The following is a 15,805-nucleotide window of genomic DNA, read 5'->3' on the forward strand; positions in this document are numbered from 1 at the left end:
GGAGATTATCGGGAAGAACAATTTCGTGCAGGGTCCTCGTCGTCATCGCTCTAAGCGCGTTAGGCGTACTCCGATTGGCTCGACACGTCAATGCAGTGAAAGTCGATTTGGAAGCTATATTTGGATTTCTTTTTGGTGATGTCTGGATATCGTACGCATATGCGCAAATGTTCTACATATCTTGATCAAGACGCCTTGAAATGTGCTCGACCATATTCTTATGATCCTGCCGCCTTTGCCAACTGGCCAGTGCCCCGCGAGCTGAAGATAGCCATGATACCAAAACTGCCATAGAACAGAACCATGGGGTACGCTACCAGTCCGCGCATGGAAGTCATGCGTCCTACGAGACGTGTTAGTTCCCATCAAAAACCCCATCGGAAGGCTCGACTTACCAACAACGGTGAACATGGAACTGGAGCTGTAGGAACACCATGTGATGGCCAGGCTGGTCAGAAGGTATCCAAATAGCCCGTCAAGCGGCACAATGATTCCAAACATCGATACCAGAACGAGAGGGAGCAGACAGTATCCGAGCACCGATGCCGATCGTGGGAACGTTAACGAGGAGCCGAGATGCGAGCCATGCGGGTGACCGTGGTCTCCTGGAGTCGCTTCGACGACAGGCGGGGACATGAGCGAGAGGATCTGGTGGAGGAGGATCGTGCCAACGAATGCCAGGCCTACTTCTGTTAGCTACTGTCTTTCTCCAAGCAGCTGTTTGACTTACCGTAGATGTAACCGAAATGAAGCTTTCCAGACAACTACTCCACGTTAGCTCTCATTTCTTTCTTGATATCGTGTCTCATACCAGTAACGACGTCCCAAAGATCAAGAAGAACAGTATCGGCCCTGCCACATCGCTGTCGTCCATGATATGTTGATCGATCCGACCGAACGGATTCAGCACAGCCAACGTCTTCATCTGTATATGCCTGAAGTTCACTCCCAACTCTTCCAGTAGCGGCGGCTCCCCGTCGTATCCTTCCGTGCCAAAAGCCGCCAGCCACCCCGTCCGCAGCCCCGACACGCCCATACCCATCTGCCCACTCACGCCCGGTGCAGCAAACCCCGCGCCATACTGTGCGGGATACGCTTGACTCGCCGGTGCGCCGTAGTTCGCTTGAAATGGTGTGGAATGGCCAGACACTGGCTGGTTCGAAAATGACGACGGGTAGAATTGGAGGTTTTGCGCATTCCCAGCGCCGTATTGCGGGTTTTGTCCGTAGCCGTATTGCGCCATTGTCTGATATGCGAGTGTGTGAGATTTAGCGACGAAGAGCAAGTGTCGGAATGTAGCGATCTGGCGTTGGCTAGGTCGTGCAGCTGGTGCCTGGCGGAGGTGGAGCGGACGTGTCCTGGGGAGATGTGGTACGTGGAGCGAGAGACGACGTCACCGGGGATATTTGCACGGAAAGGACAGATTGCGTGAAACGGGGGTGTTGGGTTTGGAAAGGGAGGGCTCGCGCGCTGAAGTGGGAAGAAGACAATTGTTTGTTTGCAATGTTGGGGCTCAATCTGGCAGCCACATGTCATCGTGTGCATCGGCCCTGGCCAGTCGTCCACAGGCCGATGGGGGCTTGGCAGCGACACGAGGACCAGAAGCAAAGCTAACGCTGTGACTATTTGACAACCACGTCTAAGCTATAGTTCTATGAACCTTATGGATGTTTACTCGTTACGTTTCTCATGCTCAACATGGGATTAGCATAATGGAGGGGGGTCCGCTAACTGGGCCGATATTCTGGCGAATATAACGCAACGGCTTGAATCCCTCCTGCATCACCCAGTCCAAACCAATAACCGTACCCTCTTCATTGCGTATGAATACCAGGAGAAATTGCTCGTAGCTCGAGTAATCCACCAAGCATCTTGTCTCCATCTCGTCGCTCGATTCAGGCAAAAAGCTAAACGTGTGGGACTGGTAGTGTTCCAGAAGATGGCACTGCGAATCCATGCGATTCCGTTTCATCTCCAATTGATCTTCACTTATCTTGTACACATGAATAATTCCCTGTATGTCTTCGTTCCGGTACGTCCCCTCAAGGCTTTCGAGATGGGGACATTGCGTATTCAACATGCGGTTCTTCTGCAAATCGTCTTTCATCTTGGTATATCGGTTCAGACTACTGGTAGATAGCTTCTCCGCCCTCATACCGAAATCCACTTCCGGGGTCATATCGAAGAGTGATTGGACGAACATCTGAGCAACGAGATCAGAGCAGTCTCCAGCACTCTGCGCGTTGGTCAGGACGACCACAGCGGATTTGGTCTCCGGAAAGAGATAGATCGAGTTGAGATATCCGGTCACCTGGCCTCCGTGGTATAGTGTCAGCTTCGGCCGCGATCCTCGCCCGATGACATCGTCTCTATTTGGGCCGTTGGTAGACAACCACCCAAGTTGTGTCGAGGGAATCATGTGTCTTGCCCATCCAAATGCGTACGAGTTCTCGTTGATGGTATCGTTCGTCACGGATATCTTGCGAGACGTGATTTGGCTGATTCGCCTTAGCGGGTTTGTCGATGTGCTTTGCGCGTCCGTATGGTCGTCGTGGTGTACTGCTTCGTATTGATCTGTGTTGAGACTCAATCCTTGGATGGCCTCAATGGTGCTCTTCTCCGTCTCCTCTTCTTCCAACCGTTCCATTACTGCTTGCGACCAGATGAGCATTTCCGGAACGTTCGACCAAATCGCCATTGCAGCTCCACAAATAGTCTTGTCTGAAACTTGAGGCATTCGTAAACGTACTGGTCGCCTGTCGTGCAAGACCGTATGCCCCTCAGCCAGATTTCCACCCTCGACTTTCCATCGAGAACACGTCGATTCACTCATTCCGAGAGGCTCAAAGATTCTCTTCTTGACGAACCCTCCCCAGCCATCCACGGCATCCTCGCCGCCTACCGCTTTAATCACTTTACCCACCAGAGCGTAAGGCCAGTTGGAGTAATGGAATCCGGTGCGGAATGTGTCGTGAACTGGCATGTTGGCAGTGATATGTAATAAATCTTCTGGAAGAAGCAGTTCTGCGCCTGCTGCGCCATACCACGCGATGTCGAGCTGTGGAAATCCGCTGGAATGAGAGAGGGCTTCTGATAGACTCATGTGTTTGCCTATGGCAGGATCTTTGTTCTGGGTAAAGGGTATGTATGTGGATAGCGGTTCGGTCCAGCTCAGTTTGCCCTCGTCGACGAGTATACCACAGGACGCGGCGATGAAGGCCTTGGTGAGTGATCCGATCATATAGAGAGTTGAATTGTTGACCGGGACATAATTTTCGTTCCGATCAGCGAATCCTTGACTGTGCTGGAGGATGATCTCGCCTTCGTGGAGGATGCCGATGGAGATAGAAGGACATCCGGTGATGCCCATCAAATTCTGGACTTGAGGCAGACAAGCCTGTACTCTATCGCAGCATCAGTACAAGTCCTATCATGATATCGGCATCGTTAGAGTGACCATACCTCTTCTTTGCTGCGGTAGGATCCATGACTTATCCGCGGACTGATAGTGATAAGTGATAGAGCGACTCCCGTTATGCGAAACACTGGAGACAGGTAGCTTTGCTGGATAAAGTATCGACCGAACAATAAACGCAGGTGAAGGTGAGGAAGTCGAGGACGACAGCTACGGACGTGTTGACGTGCCGCGGATAGGCGACGACGCAAACAGGCAGGAGCGTGTCTGCCGAAACGGGCTAGATCGACCACGCCCATATTCTGCATGATGCATAGGTGAAAGAAGGAACGAACGATCACAGAGCGAAGCCGCACCGCAGATTCGATGCTAGACAAGTAAGTATGCGAGATGTGGTTTGCATATTTCGGAGAAGTAGGTTCGGGAATTGTGTCCATAGATTTGAGGGGGGTATCTAGTCCTAATACGAAGAGGGGAGGGAAGTCATCAATCATAAATCATAAATCCAGCCATAGCTGTGGTCGCAAGCGGTGCGTTTGCTGTTGGCCGAGGAGGTATCCAAGCTCTACTCAAGCGACGAAAGCCAAGTTCAATACATTTCCCTGGTCCTCCGCGAGGTATAGTTGCACCAGTCGCACTGTGAATGAGTTAGTGTAGATCAATGCATTGTGTTGCACTATACTAACCAGTGTGTCGGAAGACGCGTCGTTGTCCTCACGGCAATACTCGTTGTTGCATTTCCTGCAGGTGCGGATGAAAAGCTCCTTGCAGCTGATGCACGTATGGCCACAGCCAAAACAGTCACGTCTTACGCCGATAACCTGTGTTTCTTCACGTCAGCCTATTTCTTGACCAAAGAGTGAGCACATACCTTGGCGCGCAAGTGCCAGTCTCCAGGTGCAATTATCCAATATAGCCAGGCTCCGGGTTCCGGAATCCAACTACATCGTAACGGCCTCATGGTAGCATCGCTGCTCGCGCGCCAAGGTAGGTCCTTCATCCCCACATCCCGTCGCTACCGGCTCCGGCCATCATTTCCTCACGGAGGCAGTGTTCCACGCAGAGGCCCATATGTACCTTGATGGTTTGCTTGGGGAGCAGTTGACTGGTCCCGTCGGGTTTGAAGCTCTCGGTGAGCTCCGTCTGCTGTAGCTCCGTACGCTGGGCGGTAGCCGATCCAGTGTAGCAGTTCTCATCCCACCATTTGTGACATCTCTCGCACCAGCGTCCTTTCAGGCAGTCCTCGCATCGCACTATGAGAGGTGGAGGGGCGGATCCGTCGAGAGTGTGTGGTATTTGCGCGGCGCGTACGGAGGACCCATGAAGTGGTACCGGACTGAGTAGCGGATGATGCGACGGACTGGAGTCGCCAAACACTGCCGGGCCTTCTGGAGAGGAGTGGCATGTCTCGCAGCCAGCCGGACCTAGCGCTACAGTGGCTACTGTAGGCCGCAGGAACGAGGATGGATGGGGTGCGCCATCTGCAGTCGCGTCTCTGACGTACGCCTTGCTTGGGTCATGGCGTGGTCCTCTGCACAGAACGGCGTCGAAAGCGATGATGCCTTCGCACGCCTGGAGAATCTCTGCCCATTCCGGCGACGGCCGCTTCGGTATGATCTTGCCAGAAGACTGGTACCACTTGTCCTCGGTCCGCGCCAGTACAGCTTCCAAGGCCTGCTGCGACTTCTCGTTCCATTGCGCACCGATCTGCGCCCCTTGTGAAGTCGTTACGCCCTTGGGAATATGTGGAGAGGGCTTCTTCGTGACAGGCGAAGCAGGGCGCGGGGTTCGATCGCGGTTGCCAAAGATGTAGATGCCTTTGACTCGAGGGGTGCCTGCAGGTCTGGACGGTCGGACCGCATATCGCAGGTATTGCTGGAGCTTCCGCTCGTTCAAATGTTTGGCTTCGCGAATCGAGAGTACGCGGACGTTGAAGCGTTCCTCAGTAAGCAGTTCCTTGACTAGTTCGGCTGTTACGCTGAGCCCGTCTAGTACGAGCGTATGGACATTACGTAGGACGTGTAGCTTCTCGAGTCTGTTGAAGATGTGACGTAGAGGGCCGCTATAGAAGTCGTCTTCGGTGAGGGCTTCGTCCATCCGCTCAGCGCGGAAACTGGTACCGCCGATATCAAGAGGTCCATCGAAGGGTACAATAGCAGACTTCACCGGAGAGAGATCCAAGTAGCGAAAGGCCTCTGGCGACTGGAAGACAACATGGTGGAGGGATTTGCAAGTTCGCGACAGGTTACGGAGAGCAGATATTGGCAGGTACGGGGCAGTTTGGCGCAGGATCAAGGTGTTGGAAAGCAGGTCCGCCAGGGATGTAGGAAGGTCGTCACTGAAAGTGGAAGGGCCCATGGTGAGGGCTCGGGGAATGCAACCAGAGAAGTTTGGCCAGAGGTCAGATGGGTACTCACCGAATCTTTATTACACAGCGCGAGGGCAGGGCGGAGTAGCACGTGCCACTGATCTGACACTGCAGGTGTGTGTTGGATGAGCAAAAGGAAAGACTAATCGAGGTTGAGACGCTGCAGGAGATGGGGTTGTGGGTGCGTGGGATACCGCCGATGCTTCGTTCCCTGCGGCGATCGCAAGCGCAAGACCCTGCCAAGAGCCGTGGTAGCAGGACACGCAAAGCTTCCTGCATAGGACCTGCACGATCAGGCCGCGATGAAGCATAGATTGGAACACGTCTTGCAGCCAAGCCCGCGCTGCAAGTCTTGGTGGTCGAGTGGAAACAGGCTAAAACAGTCGCTGCGAGATGTCAGGTAGGCGACGCGACGCGCAAAGCCGCCGGGGGATGTTCGCCCCACGTTGGCCGCTTAGAACATGAATCGACATATCGAAACTCACCGGAGCATTGGCATGGACGACACAGATATGGTTTAGGTGCCCGGAGAGATTCTCGCATCTTTGTTGAGACGCGTACTTATGTTGATCAATTATGATGAATTATTCAAACACGTCTACACATATATGGGCTGTATGTTGCGAGATACTCTTGTATGCTCGTGGCTCTATCGGTGTGTCCAAGAAGCTTAGTCACCGCCTCGCAGTTGCATCGGGAAACCATCGCTTGCACTGTGAAAGATGGTAGACCAAATATAGAATATACATGACGACTACGATTGGTGAAACTAGAGTTCTGCTCTATACTTTCAACGGTGGCGGTATCTTTACGCGTTACCACGCGAGGGTTATCGATAAGCGGGCCGAGGCGAGGGCAGCGCGATGACGCCAGTCATTCACCGAAGCTTCGAGTCGCGAGGCGCATATGTCAGCCATTTCACGCCTCTGAACTACAACGTACCCTCATTCATGTGTTCCCACCACAGTCATTACCTTGACCTCTCTATACCTGACGCAAAACAGCCATGGACCCGGAGGTAGAAACCGCAGAGCTGAAGTGGTCCGCGCAATACGAACTCGCTCATGCGACGCGAAGCACGCTACCCGGCGACAAACTACTCCTTCCCCCATCAGCGTTAGAGCAGCTCCTTGCCGCGGCACCTGTCGTACACGTCGATGCGAATCGACCGCACATCACCGCATTCGATCCTTTCAACCCGTACACCTTCAACGCCGAGCGCCACGCACGAGCACAAACGCAGGACCGCTTCCAGCAGCTGCCTCATCCGCTTACCTTTCGCTTGGTCAATCCGGACAATGGCAGAGTTGTACATGCAGGCATACGCGAGTTCTCCGCAGAAGAGGGCGAGGTTGTCTTGAGCAGTTTCCTGAAGGAGGCTTTGGGAATCAGAGAGCAATCTGCAGAGCCATCGAGAAATGCCAGCCCAAATGGCCAGGATGAAGATGACGTGGCTATGTCGAATGGAGCAATTCCTCTGGGGACAGAAGGTGCTGCATCTACAAAGATCACAGTACATGCCAAGCAATTACCCAAGGGCACCTTCGTAAAGCTACGGCCTCTCGAAGCTGGCTATGACCCGGAAGATTGGAAGTCGCTACTGGAGGAACACCTGCGATCCAACTTCACAACCTTGACGAACGGAGAGGTCCTAGCTATAAACGGTGGTCGAGGAGTTGATGGCAAGCGCGAGGAGTTTCGTTTCCTCGTAGACGGCTTCAAGCCCGAAGGAGAGGGCATCTGCGTGGTAGATACAGACCTGGAGGTGGATATCGAAGCGTTGAATGAAGAGCAGGCACGCGAGACGATGAACAGGATAGCTGCCAAGATGCACCGCGCGCCTGGAACATCACAAGGCAGTTCCACCGGCGGCGCAGTCGACATATTCAACGCGCAACCTGGACAAGTGCTTGACGGCGAGTACGTCGATTACGAATTGACATCCTGGGACCGATCTCAGGGGTTGGAAATCCTGCTAGACGAAGTAGAAGATGGAGATGAGATCGACCTATATGTCAGTCCATACTCGTCACGACAAAGAGTTCGCCCACGCGAAGAGGAGCATGTCTTCGCAAATATAAGAAGCCAATATCCGAAACGCATACGACTGCAGCCTACAAACATCGAGCTTGACGATGCGGAAGCCGTATGGATCTCAGTTCATGCATACCCATCCGAGTCACCCTCAAGCACGCCCAAACCCTTCCGTCTAAAGGTGTCGATTTTCGATCCCAAGACCGAAGCAATGGACGGACTGGACGAGGCTCTTGAGAATGCAAAAGCGGTGGGTCCGGACGAAGTGATCTGCAAAAACTGCCAACAAGTCGTGCCTAAGGGATCGTTGTTCTTGCATGAGAACTTCTGTCTAAGAAATAACATCCTTTGCCCCCAAGGTTGCGGTCAAGTCTTCCAGAAGCGCTCTCCAGCTTTCCAAAACCATTGGCATTGTCCACACGATACGTTCAGTGGCAACACCACATTAAGTCACCGAAAGCACGACGCTCTCTACCACACACCCCAGATGTGCTCCACATGCGACATGGAATTCCCGTCAATGCCCATGCTCTCCCATCACAAAACAACGGTGTGCCCGGGCAAACTAATCCTCTGCCGCTTCTGCCACCTCCAAGTCCCGCAAGAAGGCGACCCCAACGACCAATCCCCCGAACTCCTCCTCTCAGGCCTCACACCCCACGAGCTAGCAGACGGCGGCCGAACAACCGAATGCCACCTCTGCAACAAAATCGTCCGCTTCCGCGACATGGACACGCACCTCCGGCACCACGATCTCGAGCGCCTCTCCCGCCCCCCACCACGCCTATGCCGCAACGTTAACTGCGGCCGCACCCAAGACGGCGCAAACAAAGCCGGCGACACGCGAGCTGGGACGCGCAAAGTTCAAGGCCCCGGTAACGAAATCGGGCTCTGCAGCGTCTGTTTCGGGCCTCTCTACGTCTCGCTCCACGACCCAGAAGGCAAAGCACTGCGTCGCCGCATCGAGCGGCGGTACCTCTCCCAGCTCCTGACTGGCTGCGGGAAAGCGTGGTGTAAGAACGAGTACTGCCGTACCGGTCGCAAGAACCTAGGCCAGGAAGATAAATCCGTTCCGACTAAAGATGCTATTCCGCTTGTTAAGCCTTTCCTGCAGGGAATGGATGGGAGGGGGTATGAGACCCCGTTGCACTTTTGCGTGGACGAGAGGACGCAGAAGTGCAGGACGTTGGCTGAGATGGTGGCTGCTGAGAAGGGGATTGAGGGGAAGGGTGGTTATGGGTTGGAGTGGTGTGTTGCTGCTATGGAGGCTGAAGGTGGGGATTTGGACAAGGCGAGGAGTTGGCTTAAAGGGTGGGCGCCGCAGAGGACGGAGTCTGGGGTGTGAGATGGGAGGGTTTGGAGTGTTTTGATGAGGTGTTTATAGATGGGTATATAGAAGTATGATGGATGGTGGTTGGAGTGTATAGACTAGATTAGAGAGATACCCAGTAACGATGTCAACGAACTTGCATAGGCCTAGAGCACGGCAAGGCAGATGCGTGCACTGCATCCGATACTAGGCAGTGTCGTATGCAATATACGCATCCGCCTTGCCGTGCTCTAGGCATATACAACCATGCTATGCCCCCATCTCATCTCCCGTCTCTACAAGCCAAACCCTACAATTTACTCTTCCCCCCCTTATCCCCTCCCTCCCTCTCCGTCTCCCTCCCCATATCCTTCGTCTCACTCGTCTCGGCCTTCAAACTCGCCGGATCGCCCAGTTGCGTCTTGTTCACCTTGTTTCCATCGTCGTTCGCAAGCGTCCCTCGTACTTTCTTGCTGTGCGGCAGATCCTCCTTTCCTTCCTCTTTCTTGCTACCTGCACTCCCGCCGTTGCCAATGGCCTTCTTGTCGGCGCCGCCGGCTGATGTGCCGGATTTGACGTAGGGGGCTGAGGGTGTGGGTGCGCCGATGGAGGAGGTTTCTGAGGATGGCGGGGATGAGGAGGATGAGGATGAGGATGAGGATGAGGTGGAAGAGGAGGAAGGAGCGTCGTTTGAAGGGAAAGTCTTCCCATCGTCGTTTTCAGGCTTCAGACTAACGTGGTCGCCGAGACGGGGAGTGGGTTTATCGGAGTTCATGGCTTCTTTGGTCTTTGGGTTGGATAGTGTGCCGCGGACGGAGGAGGAGTGGGATGTGTCGACCATTATTGCTGACCAGGGTAGGTTTTTGTTGTCCAAGTTGTCCAAAATGTGTGATGTATGGTATGAAATCACGATGATGTTTGACCGCGGAGTAAGAAATCTGGGGGAAAAGGGCTGGTTATGACATCTAGACCTTACCTGTACCTCGGCAGCTACGCAGCTACATCATTGAGAGATAGTGCGTGCTTTGGTGGTGGGAATGCTTGATGGAGTGTCTAGCGCGTGGGCATGACGTCTTGCATTGTGAGGCGCGTTGTCACATGAAGATATTCGTGATGCTTTTGCGCGTTTTGGATTCTTTCAAATTATCGTTCGATTTGAAGTCTTTTTGGGACCCATTGATCGCAGACCTTGGAGTTGAGTTTTTGCAATGTTGACGACTGTTATGGTCATGAACGAATGAGGTTGCCCAGGTGTGCTGATGGCTTACAGAGCGGTGGAGCTCCAAGCTCCCCACAACCCGTCCTGCCGTTACACCTCGGCATCTTTGCTACCCCAGAGTCTCGCGAGCTCCGCAGTCATGTTCTCAATGAACGCGAAGGCAGCACACGCGATTCACACTGCAAACACTATCAATGCGCCATCATGGACGCGAAATATTCCCACTTGTTGTCTGTTCCCTGGGCCGCTGCCTTGATCAACGACCCCAACTGGACGCCGATGGAGACCAGCTCGCGGTCAGTAAAGCCATCAGGGGAAGACTCCTTTTTCGCAGGAACGCTTGGCACTGATCGCACAATAACAACGCTTCTGACGTTTCGTCCGAAAAACGAGGAAACAGGCGACATCGCGTACAAGGAGATCAGAACCATTGTGGAGCTAGGCGATGGGCTACAAGGCTACCCACGGATCGCACACGGCGGCTTCCAGGCAACGTTGCTTGACGAGATGTCCGGCGTCTTGATCGGGACGGTTATGGAGAGAAAGGCGCAAAGGACAAGTAAGGACGGTCGCCGCGCGCCTGTCGCAAGCTACGTTACTGCCTGTTCGTCCATACAATGCATCAACACCGAAACAGCAGCTGAGCACAAGCAGATCTTAACACTACCTACAAGAAGCCAGCGCCAACCCTGCAGACGCTTCTCTGCACAGCCAAGATCGAACGAATAGAAGACGGCGGTCGCAAACTATACGCTCGCGCGACTCTCGAAGACGGCAACGGTACGATATACACCATCGCCGACGGCATGTTCATCAGACTTTCGACCAAGCTATGATTCCTCTAGATGATCATGCGCTCTGCACGGGAATAGGCAGTGACCCCACAGTACTACTATGTGCCACGGAATATGGTAGAGGTAGCCGTCGAAATGTCTGGGCATTCGGATACCAAGCTCGACAGTACATGGGCCACCACAGCGCGTACTACGCTTGTACATGAATACAATATCTCATCTGCAAAGTCGCACCGCTCGCGTGGCCATCTGTCATGTTCGCTGCCTGTCGGGAGTTTGGTTGCACGGCATCGCGCAACACGACTGCCGCGACCCTGCGCAAAGTCTGAGAGACGGCGAGCTGTCGCGCACCTAAACGCGCATCTCAACCCCTTTTGCAATACTGAATGCTGGTACACTACGATTCCAACCTACGACTTTCAAGGTTTCGTTCAAGATACCCTCTTAGGCAGGCGTGTAAAGAATCGCTTGAGCTATTCACCTGCTCCATCACGAATGGACTGTCCGACTTTGACCGAAGTTACAAGCGTACATTCGCTTGACCTCCTGTATTGCACGTTCTATTACTTTTTCATCGACTTGATGCTCAGATTTTGCCATGTGCGAAGCTACTGGGTCGGCGCCTGCTCTTAGTGGCAGATAGCCCGAAAGTGTAAGTCGAGTCTAGCCACATGACTGGTCATAGCCAGATTCTTTTAATCTATCTACCCTGACCCACATGATCTACCCTGTGCATGACCGTCGCCTAGGCCCGGCTCCTGTGCATCTGGGGTATTCAACGAGGCGCTTGCGATGTTGCAATCTCAAAGCATACACCTAGGAAATTGTCTCCAAACATGGCGTTCGGCCGACCTCTAACCAGCAACAGCTCCACGATGCCCAGACCTAGGCATGCCCGAGTCTGCAAACGACACTACACTCCGTGGCCAACGTTCACGCGCCTGACTTCGCCGCCGTCATTTGCGATCTTTGACTGGCGCCGTTTCAAAACAAGTCTGTTCCAATCAGGCAGGTCAAAAAGAAAGGTGTCGGGCTTGCCTTCACGTTGCTTGTCTCGCGGAAGCCTCACAAGACTCTCTGCATTCACCGCATCACAACTATGGGTGTGAAGTGAGTGCTCTGACGTCTAAGAGACTAACACATGAGCACGCGCGCTTGAGGCTTATGCTGCAGGGCAAGATCATAGGGCAGACTCATTCAGTGCGACGCATGGCATTTCTACCCAAGACTACCCCACATTTAGGCTTCGTGGCGAACTACTGTTGACGGCGCAAATCTGGGGTCTTTAAGATTCATGACCGCGGAGCCAATTGCCGGCTTCAACGCTCTGGTCTTGGCACTAGCGTCCGTCACATGCTTCCAAGGTTTGGTCGGTGTTTGCACAGTCACTGGACAGCGCTTGACGGAAATAATATGCGTAGGGCCGTCCCGGTGACCAACGCTGCATCGAGGTTAGTTGCATATCCCCTGAGTCTTCTTACAACTTCTGCTTGTAGCTCACCCATAGCATGCGTTGGGCAGCACGCTGGATCACCATCGTCATCCTCTATTCATGTTTAGATAGCCACTGCAGCTTCTAGATGTAGAGTGGATCACACTGCTCACGAGAATAGAATAAGTTTTATTCGACTTGCCAAACAACAAAAAACACCCCTCGGAGATTGGGCTTGAAAAGGAAGGGCGCGTACCTACACCCTCCCTTTCCCCAGACTATGTTACTCAAGCTAAGACATCTCGAAGCCGGGACCGAAGTAAGCTATGTAACCCTTCAAACGGCAACGGGGGTAGCCGCCTAGTAAGTTAGTCTTCGACAAGGCCTTATGACCTCCTAAGTGGTAGACGGTGAGTATCTCATCACCGGATGTCGCTAGCTAGCCAGTCGGCAGGCTTCATTGGGGGTAGATCTTCAAATGATCGTGTGGGTGTATGGTTCTTTCTCCTATCACGCACTGCCACGACGTGTAGCAGTGAACAAACGGGGAGATTAAATAGGCATCATGATCTCCCTCTGAGACTTCTCTTCGCTACTACAGTCTACACTCCTTTGTACTCCTCCTCTTTGTGTTCTCACTGAACATACCATTATCTATTGGCATATACTCACGGCTATGCATTTGTCCTTCTTGCTCACCTGCCTCAGTGCAGTCAGCATTCAGGGTGCTGCTATCGGTAAGCGAAGACCGTTTCCCCTGAATATTCGCGTTACTGACACACTATAGCACGCTTCCCCCGACAGATAGTAGTGAATGATACGGAGCCCACCTCCAACATCAGCAGCATCCAGGGAGTTGCTGCTATCACGGATGGTTACTGGCTGAACGACCTCTCCGGTAACGGAAGGGCTGCCTTCAACGTCAACGGCGCTTACAAGGTCTTCCGCAACGTCAAGGAGTACGGAGCAAAGGGTAAGCTACTTTGCTTTTTGTGTTTCAGCACAAGTCTAACATCCTCATAGGTGACGGTGTTACCGATGATTCCGATGCAATCAACCGTGCCATTGCCGACGGCAACCGTTGCGGTCCCGGCGTGTGCGACTCGGCCACTGATTCCCCGGCCGTCGTCTACATCCCCTCCGGAACGTACCTCATTGGAAAGCCCATTATCTTCTACTACATGACTCAGCTTATCGGCAACCCCCGAGGTCTTCCTGTCTTGAAGGCTGCTCCTACTCTCCAGGCTATTGCTCTTATTGATGCTAGTCCTTACCAGAACAACGGTGCACCCGGCTGGACATCAACCAACATCTTCCTGCGCCAAATCCGCAACTTGATCATCGATGGTACTGCTGTTGCACCAACCAGCGGGTTCCAGGGTATCCACTGGCCCGCTTCGCAAGCCACGACCATCCAGAATGTCAAGATCCGCATGACACAGGCATCGAACTCAGTTCACGCCGGTATCTTCGTCGAGAACGGATCTGGTGGCCACATGGCTGACCTCGACATCGAGGGTGGCTTGTACGGCATGAACATTGGAAACCAGCAGTTCACCATGCGCAACGTCAAGATCTCCAAGGCTGTTACTGGTATCTCGCAGATCTGGGATTGGGGCTGGTTGTACGCTGGTCTTACTATTAGTGACTGCGGAACAGCTTTCTCTATGAGCAACGGTGGCTCGGCTAATAAGCTTGAGGTTGGCTCTGTTGTTATCATTGACTCTGAGATCACCAACTGCCAGAAGTTTGTCGATATGGCCTGGACACGTAACAGCGTTCCTACTGGTGCCGGACAACTCATGTTGGAGAACATCAAGCTTAACAATGTACCCAACGCTGTTGTTGGTAACGGAGCCACTGTTCTTCAGGGTGGTACCTTCACTATCCAAGCTTGGGGTCAGGGAAACAAGTACGCTCCCAATGCCAACGGCCCGGAGAAGTTCCAAGGAACCTTCACCCCTGTTGCTCGTCCAGGAGGCCTTTTGGACGGCAACAAGTACTACGCCAAGTCGAAGCCACAATACGAGAACCTCAACTCTGGCGACTTCATCAGTGCTCGCGGCAGTGGAGCCACAGGTGACGGTCGCACCGACGATACCCAGGCTGTTCAGAATGCCATCAACAGGGCAGTTTCTTCAAACAAGGTACGTTCCCTTAATCTTGTCATCTCCTATCGCCAGACTAATCACATCCCAACAGGTCCTCTTCTTCGAGCACGGTGTCTACAGAGTAACCAACACAATCTACGTCCCCCCCGGCTCCCGCATGGTCGGCGAAACCTTCCCCTCAATCATGGGCTCCGGCTCCGTCTTCTCCAACAAAGACTCCCCGGTCCCCATTATGCAGATCGGCAAGCCTGGCGAAAGCGGCCGCATCGAATGGTCCGACATGATTGTGCAAACCCAAGGCGCCACCCCAGGCGCCATCGTAATCCAATACAACCTCAACACCGAGCGCGGCTCTGGCCTCTGGGACGTGCACACCCGCATCGGCGGCGCCAAAGGCACAAACCTGCAAGTCGCCCAGTGCCCCTCGACCGTCGGCAGCGTAAAACCTGAGTGCATGGCCGCGCACACAAACGTACACGTCACCAAGGGCGCCAACGGCGCATACTTCGAGAACAACTGGTTCTGGACGGCCGACCACGACATGGACGATGCGCGCAGCACGCAAATCACCATCTTGACCGGCCGCGGCCTGCACGTCGAAGCATCGAACGTCTGGCTCTGGGCCAACGGCGTCGAACACCACGCAAACTACCAGTACCAATTCAACGGCGCATCCAACATCTTCGCCGGCTTCATCCAAACAGAAACACCATACTACATGCCCACGCCCGACGCCTCCAACCAACCCTACGGCACATCCTCTGCCTACTCCGACCCCGTATATCCATCTGGCGCCTCCGCCTATGGTCTGCGCGTGCTGAACTCCAAGAACGTGCTTGTGTACGGTGGGGGTTTGTATTCTTTCTTCCGCAATTACAGCACTAGTTGTTCGAGCGCGGATGCGAGTGGTGGGGCGCGGATATGCCAGAATAGGATTTTTAGTATTGAGGGGGATAGCAGTGTGCAGGCTTTTGCGCTTAGTGAGGTGGGCAGTGAGTGGATGGTTACGGTGGATGGGGTGGATAAGGCGAGTTGGAGGGATAATTTGAGTGTTTATTCGAATACTATTGGGTGGCTTGGGTATAGGGTTTAGGGTTGAAGAGGAAAGTTGGTAAGGGGGTTT

The 15,805-nt window shown here is 53.6% G+C and overlaps 6 protein-coding genes across 6 annotated transcripts; 3 read left to right on the forward strand and 3 right to left on the reverse strand.

Moving 5' to 3' along the window:
- Positions 1–218: 218 nt before the first annotated feature.
- Positions 219–3,488, reverse strand: J4E92_010775 (uncharacterized protein; the record flags this gene model as incomplete). The annotated part of the gene is made up of 6 exons (XM_051502110.1): positions 219–343; positions 396–683; positions 731–764; positions 812–1,246; positions 1,733–3,404; positions 3,463–3,488. 6 exons carry the CDS (start codon positions 3,486–3,488, stop codon positions 219–221), a joined length of 2,580 nt encoding a protein of 859 aa, XP_051347641.1.
- Positions 3,489–4,411: 923 nt separating this feature from the next.
- J4E92_010776 (uncharacterized protein) lies at positions 4,412–5,773 on the reverse strand (the record flags this gene model as incomplete). Its single annotated transcript, XM_051502111.1, has 1 exon — positions 4,412–5,773. The coding sequence occupies one exon, from the start codon at positions 5,771–5,773 to the stop codon at positions 4,412–4,414; it is 1,362 nt and encodes a 453-aa protein (XP_051347642.1).
- A 1,016-nt stretch (positions 5,774–6,789) lies between these two features.
- On the forward strand, positions 6,790–9,162 carry J4E92_010777 (uncharacterized protein; the record flags this gene model as incomplete). The annotated part of the gene is made up of 1 exon (XM_051502112.1): positions 6,790–9,162. One exon carries the CDS (start codon positions 6,790–6,792, stop codon positions 9,160–9,162), a length of 2,373 nt encoding a protein of 790 aa, XP_051347643.1.
- Positions 9,163–9,436: 274 nt separating this feature from the next.
- On the reverse strand, positions 9,437–9,967 carry J4E92_010778 (uncharacterized protein; the record flags this gene model as incomplete). The annotated part of the gene is made up of 1 exon (XM_051502113.1): positions 9,437–9,967. One exon carries the CDS (start codon positions 9,965–9,967, stop codon positions 9,437–9,439), a length of 531 nt encoding a protein of 176 aa, XP_051347644.1.
- A 582-nt stretch (positions 9,968–10,549) lies between these two features.
- J4E92_010779 (uncharacterized protein) lies at positions 10,550–11,181 on the forward strand (the record flags this gene model as incomplete). Its single annotated transcript, XM_051502114.1, has 2 exons — positions 10,550–10,904; positions 11,000–11,181. 2 exons carry the CDS (start codon positions 10,550–10,552, stop codon positions 11,179–11,181), a joined length of 537 nt encoding a protein of 178 aa, XP_051347645.1.
- Positions 11,182–13,247: 2,066 nt separating this feature from the next.
- EXG1 (exo-1,3-beta-glucanase) lies at positions 13,248–15,615 on the forward strand (the record flags this gene model as incomplete). The annotated part of the gene is made up of 5 exons (XM_051502115.1): positions 13,248–13,308; positions 13,359–13,544; positions 13,595–14,718; positions 14,774–15,514; positions 15,568–15,615. The coding sequence occupies 5 exons, from the start codon at positions 13,248–13,250 to the stop codon at positions 15,613–15,615; spliced, it is 2,160 nt and encodes a 719-aa protein (XP_051347646.1).
- Positions 15,616–15,805: the final 190 nt, after the last annotated feature.

The sequence above is a fragment of the Alternaria infectoria genome (assembly GCF_024043175.1).
Source record: "Alternaria infectoria strain BMP 0036 chromosome Unknown scaffold_43, whole genome shotgun sequence".
Taxonomy (NCBI): Eukaryota; Fungi; Ascomycota; class Dothideomycetes; order Pleosporales; family Pleosporaceae; genus Alternaria; species Alternaria infectoria.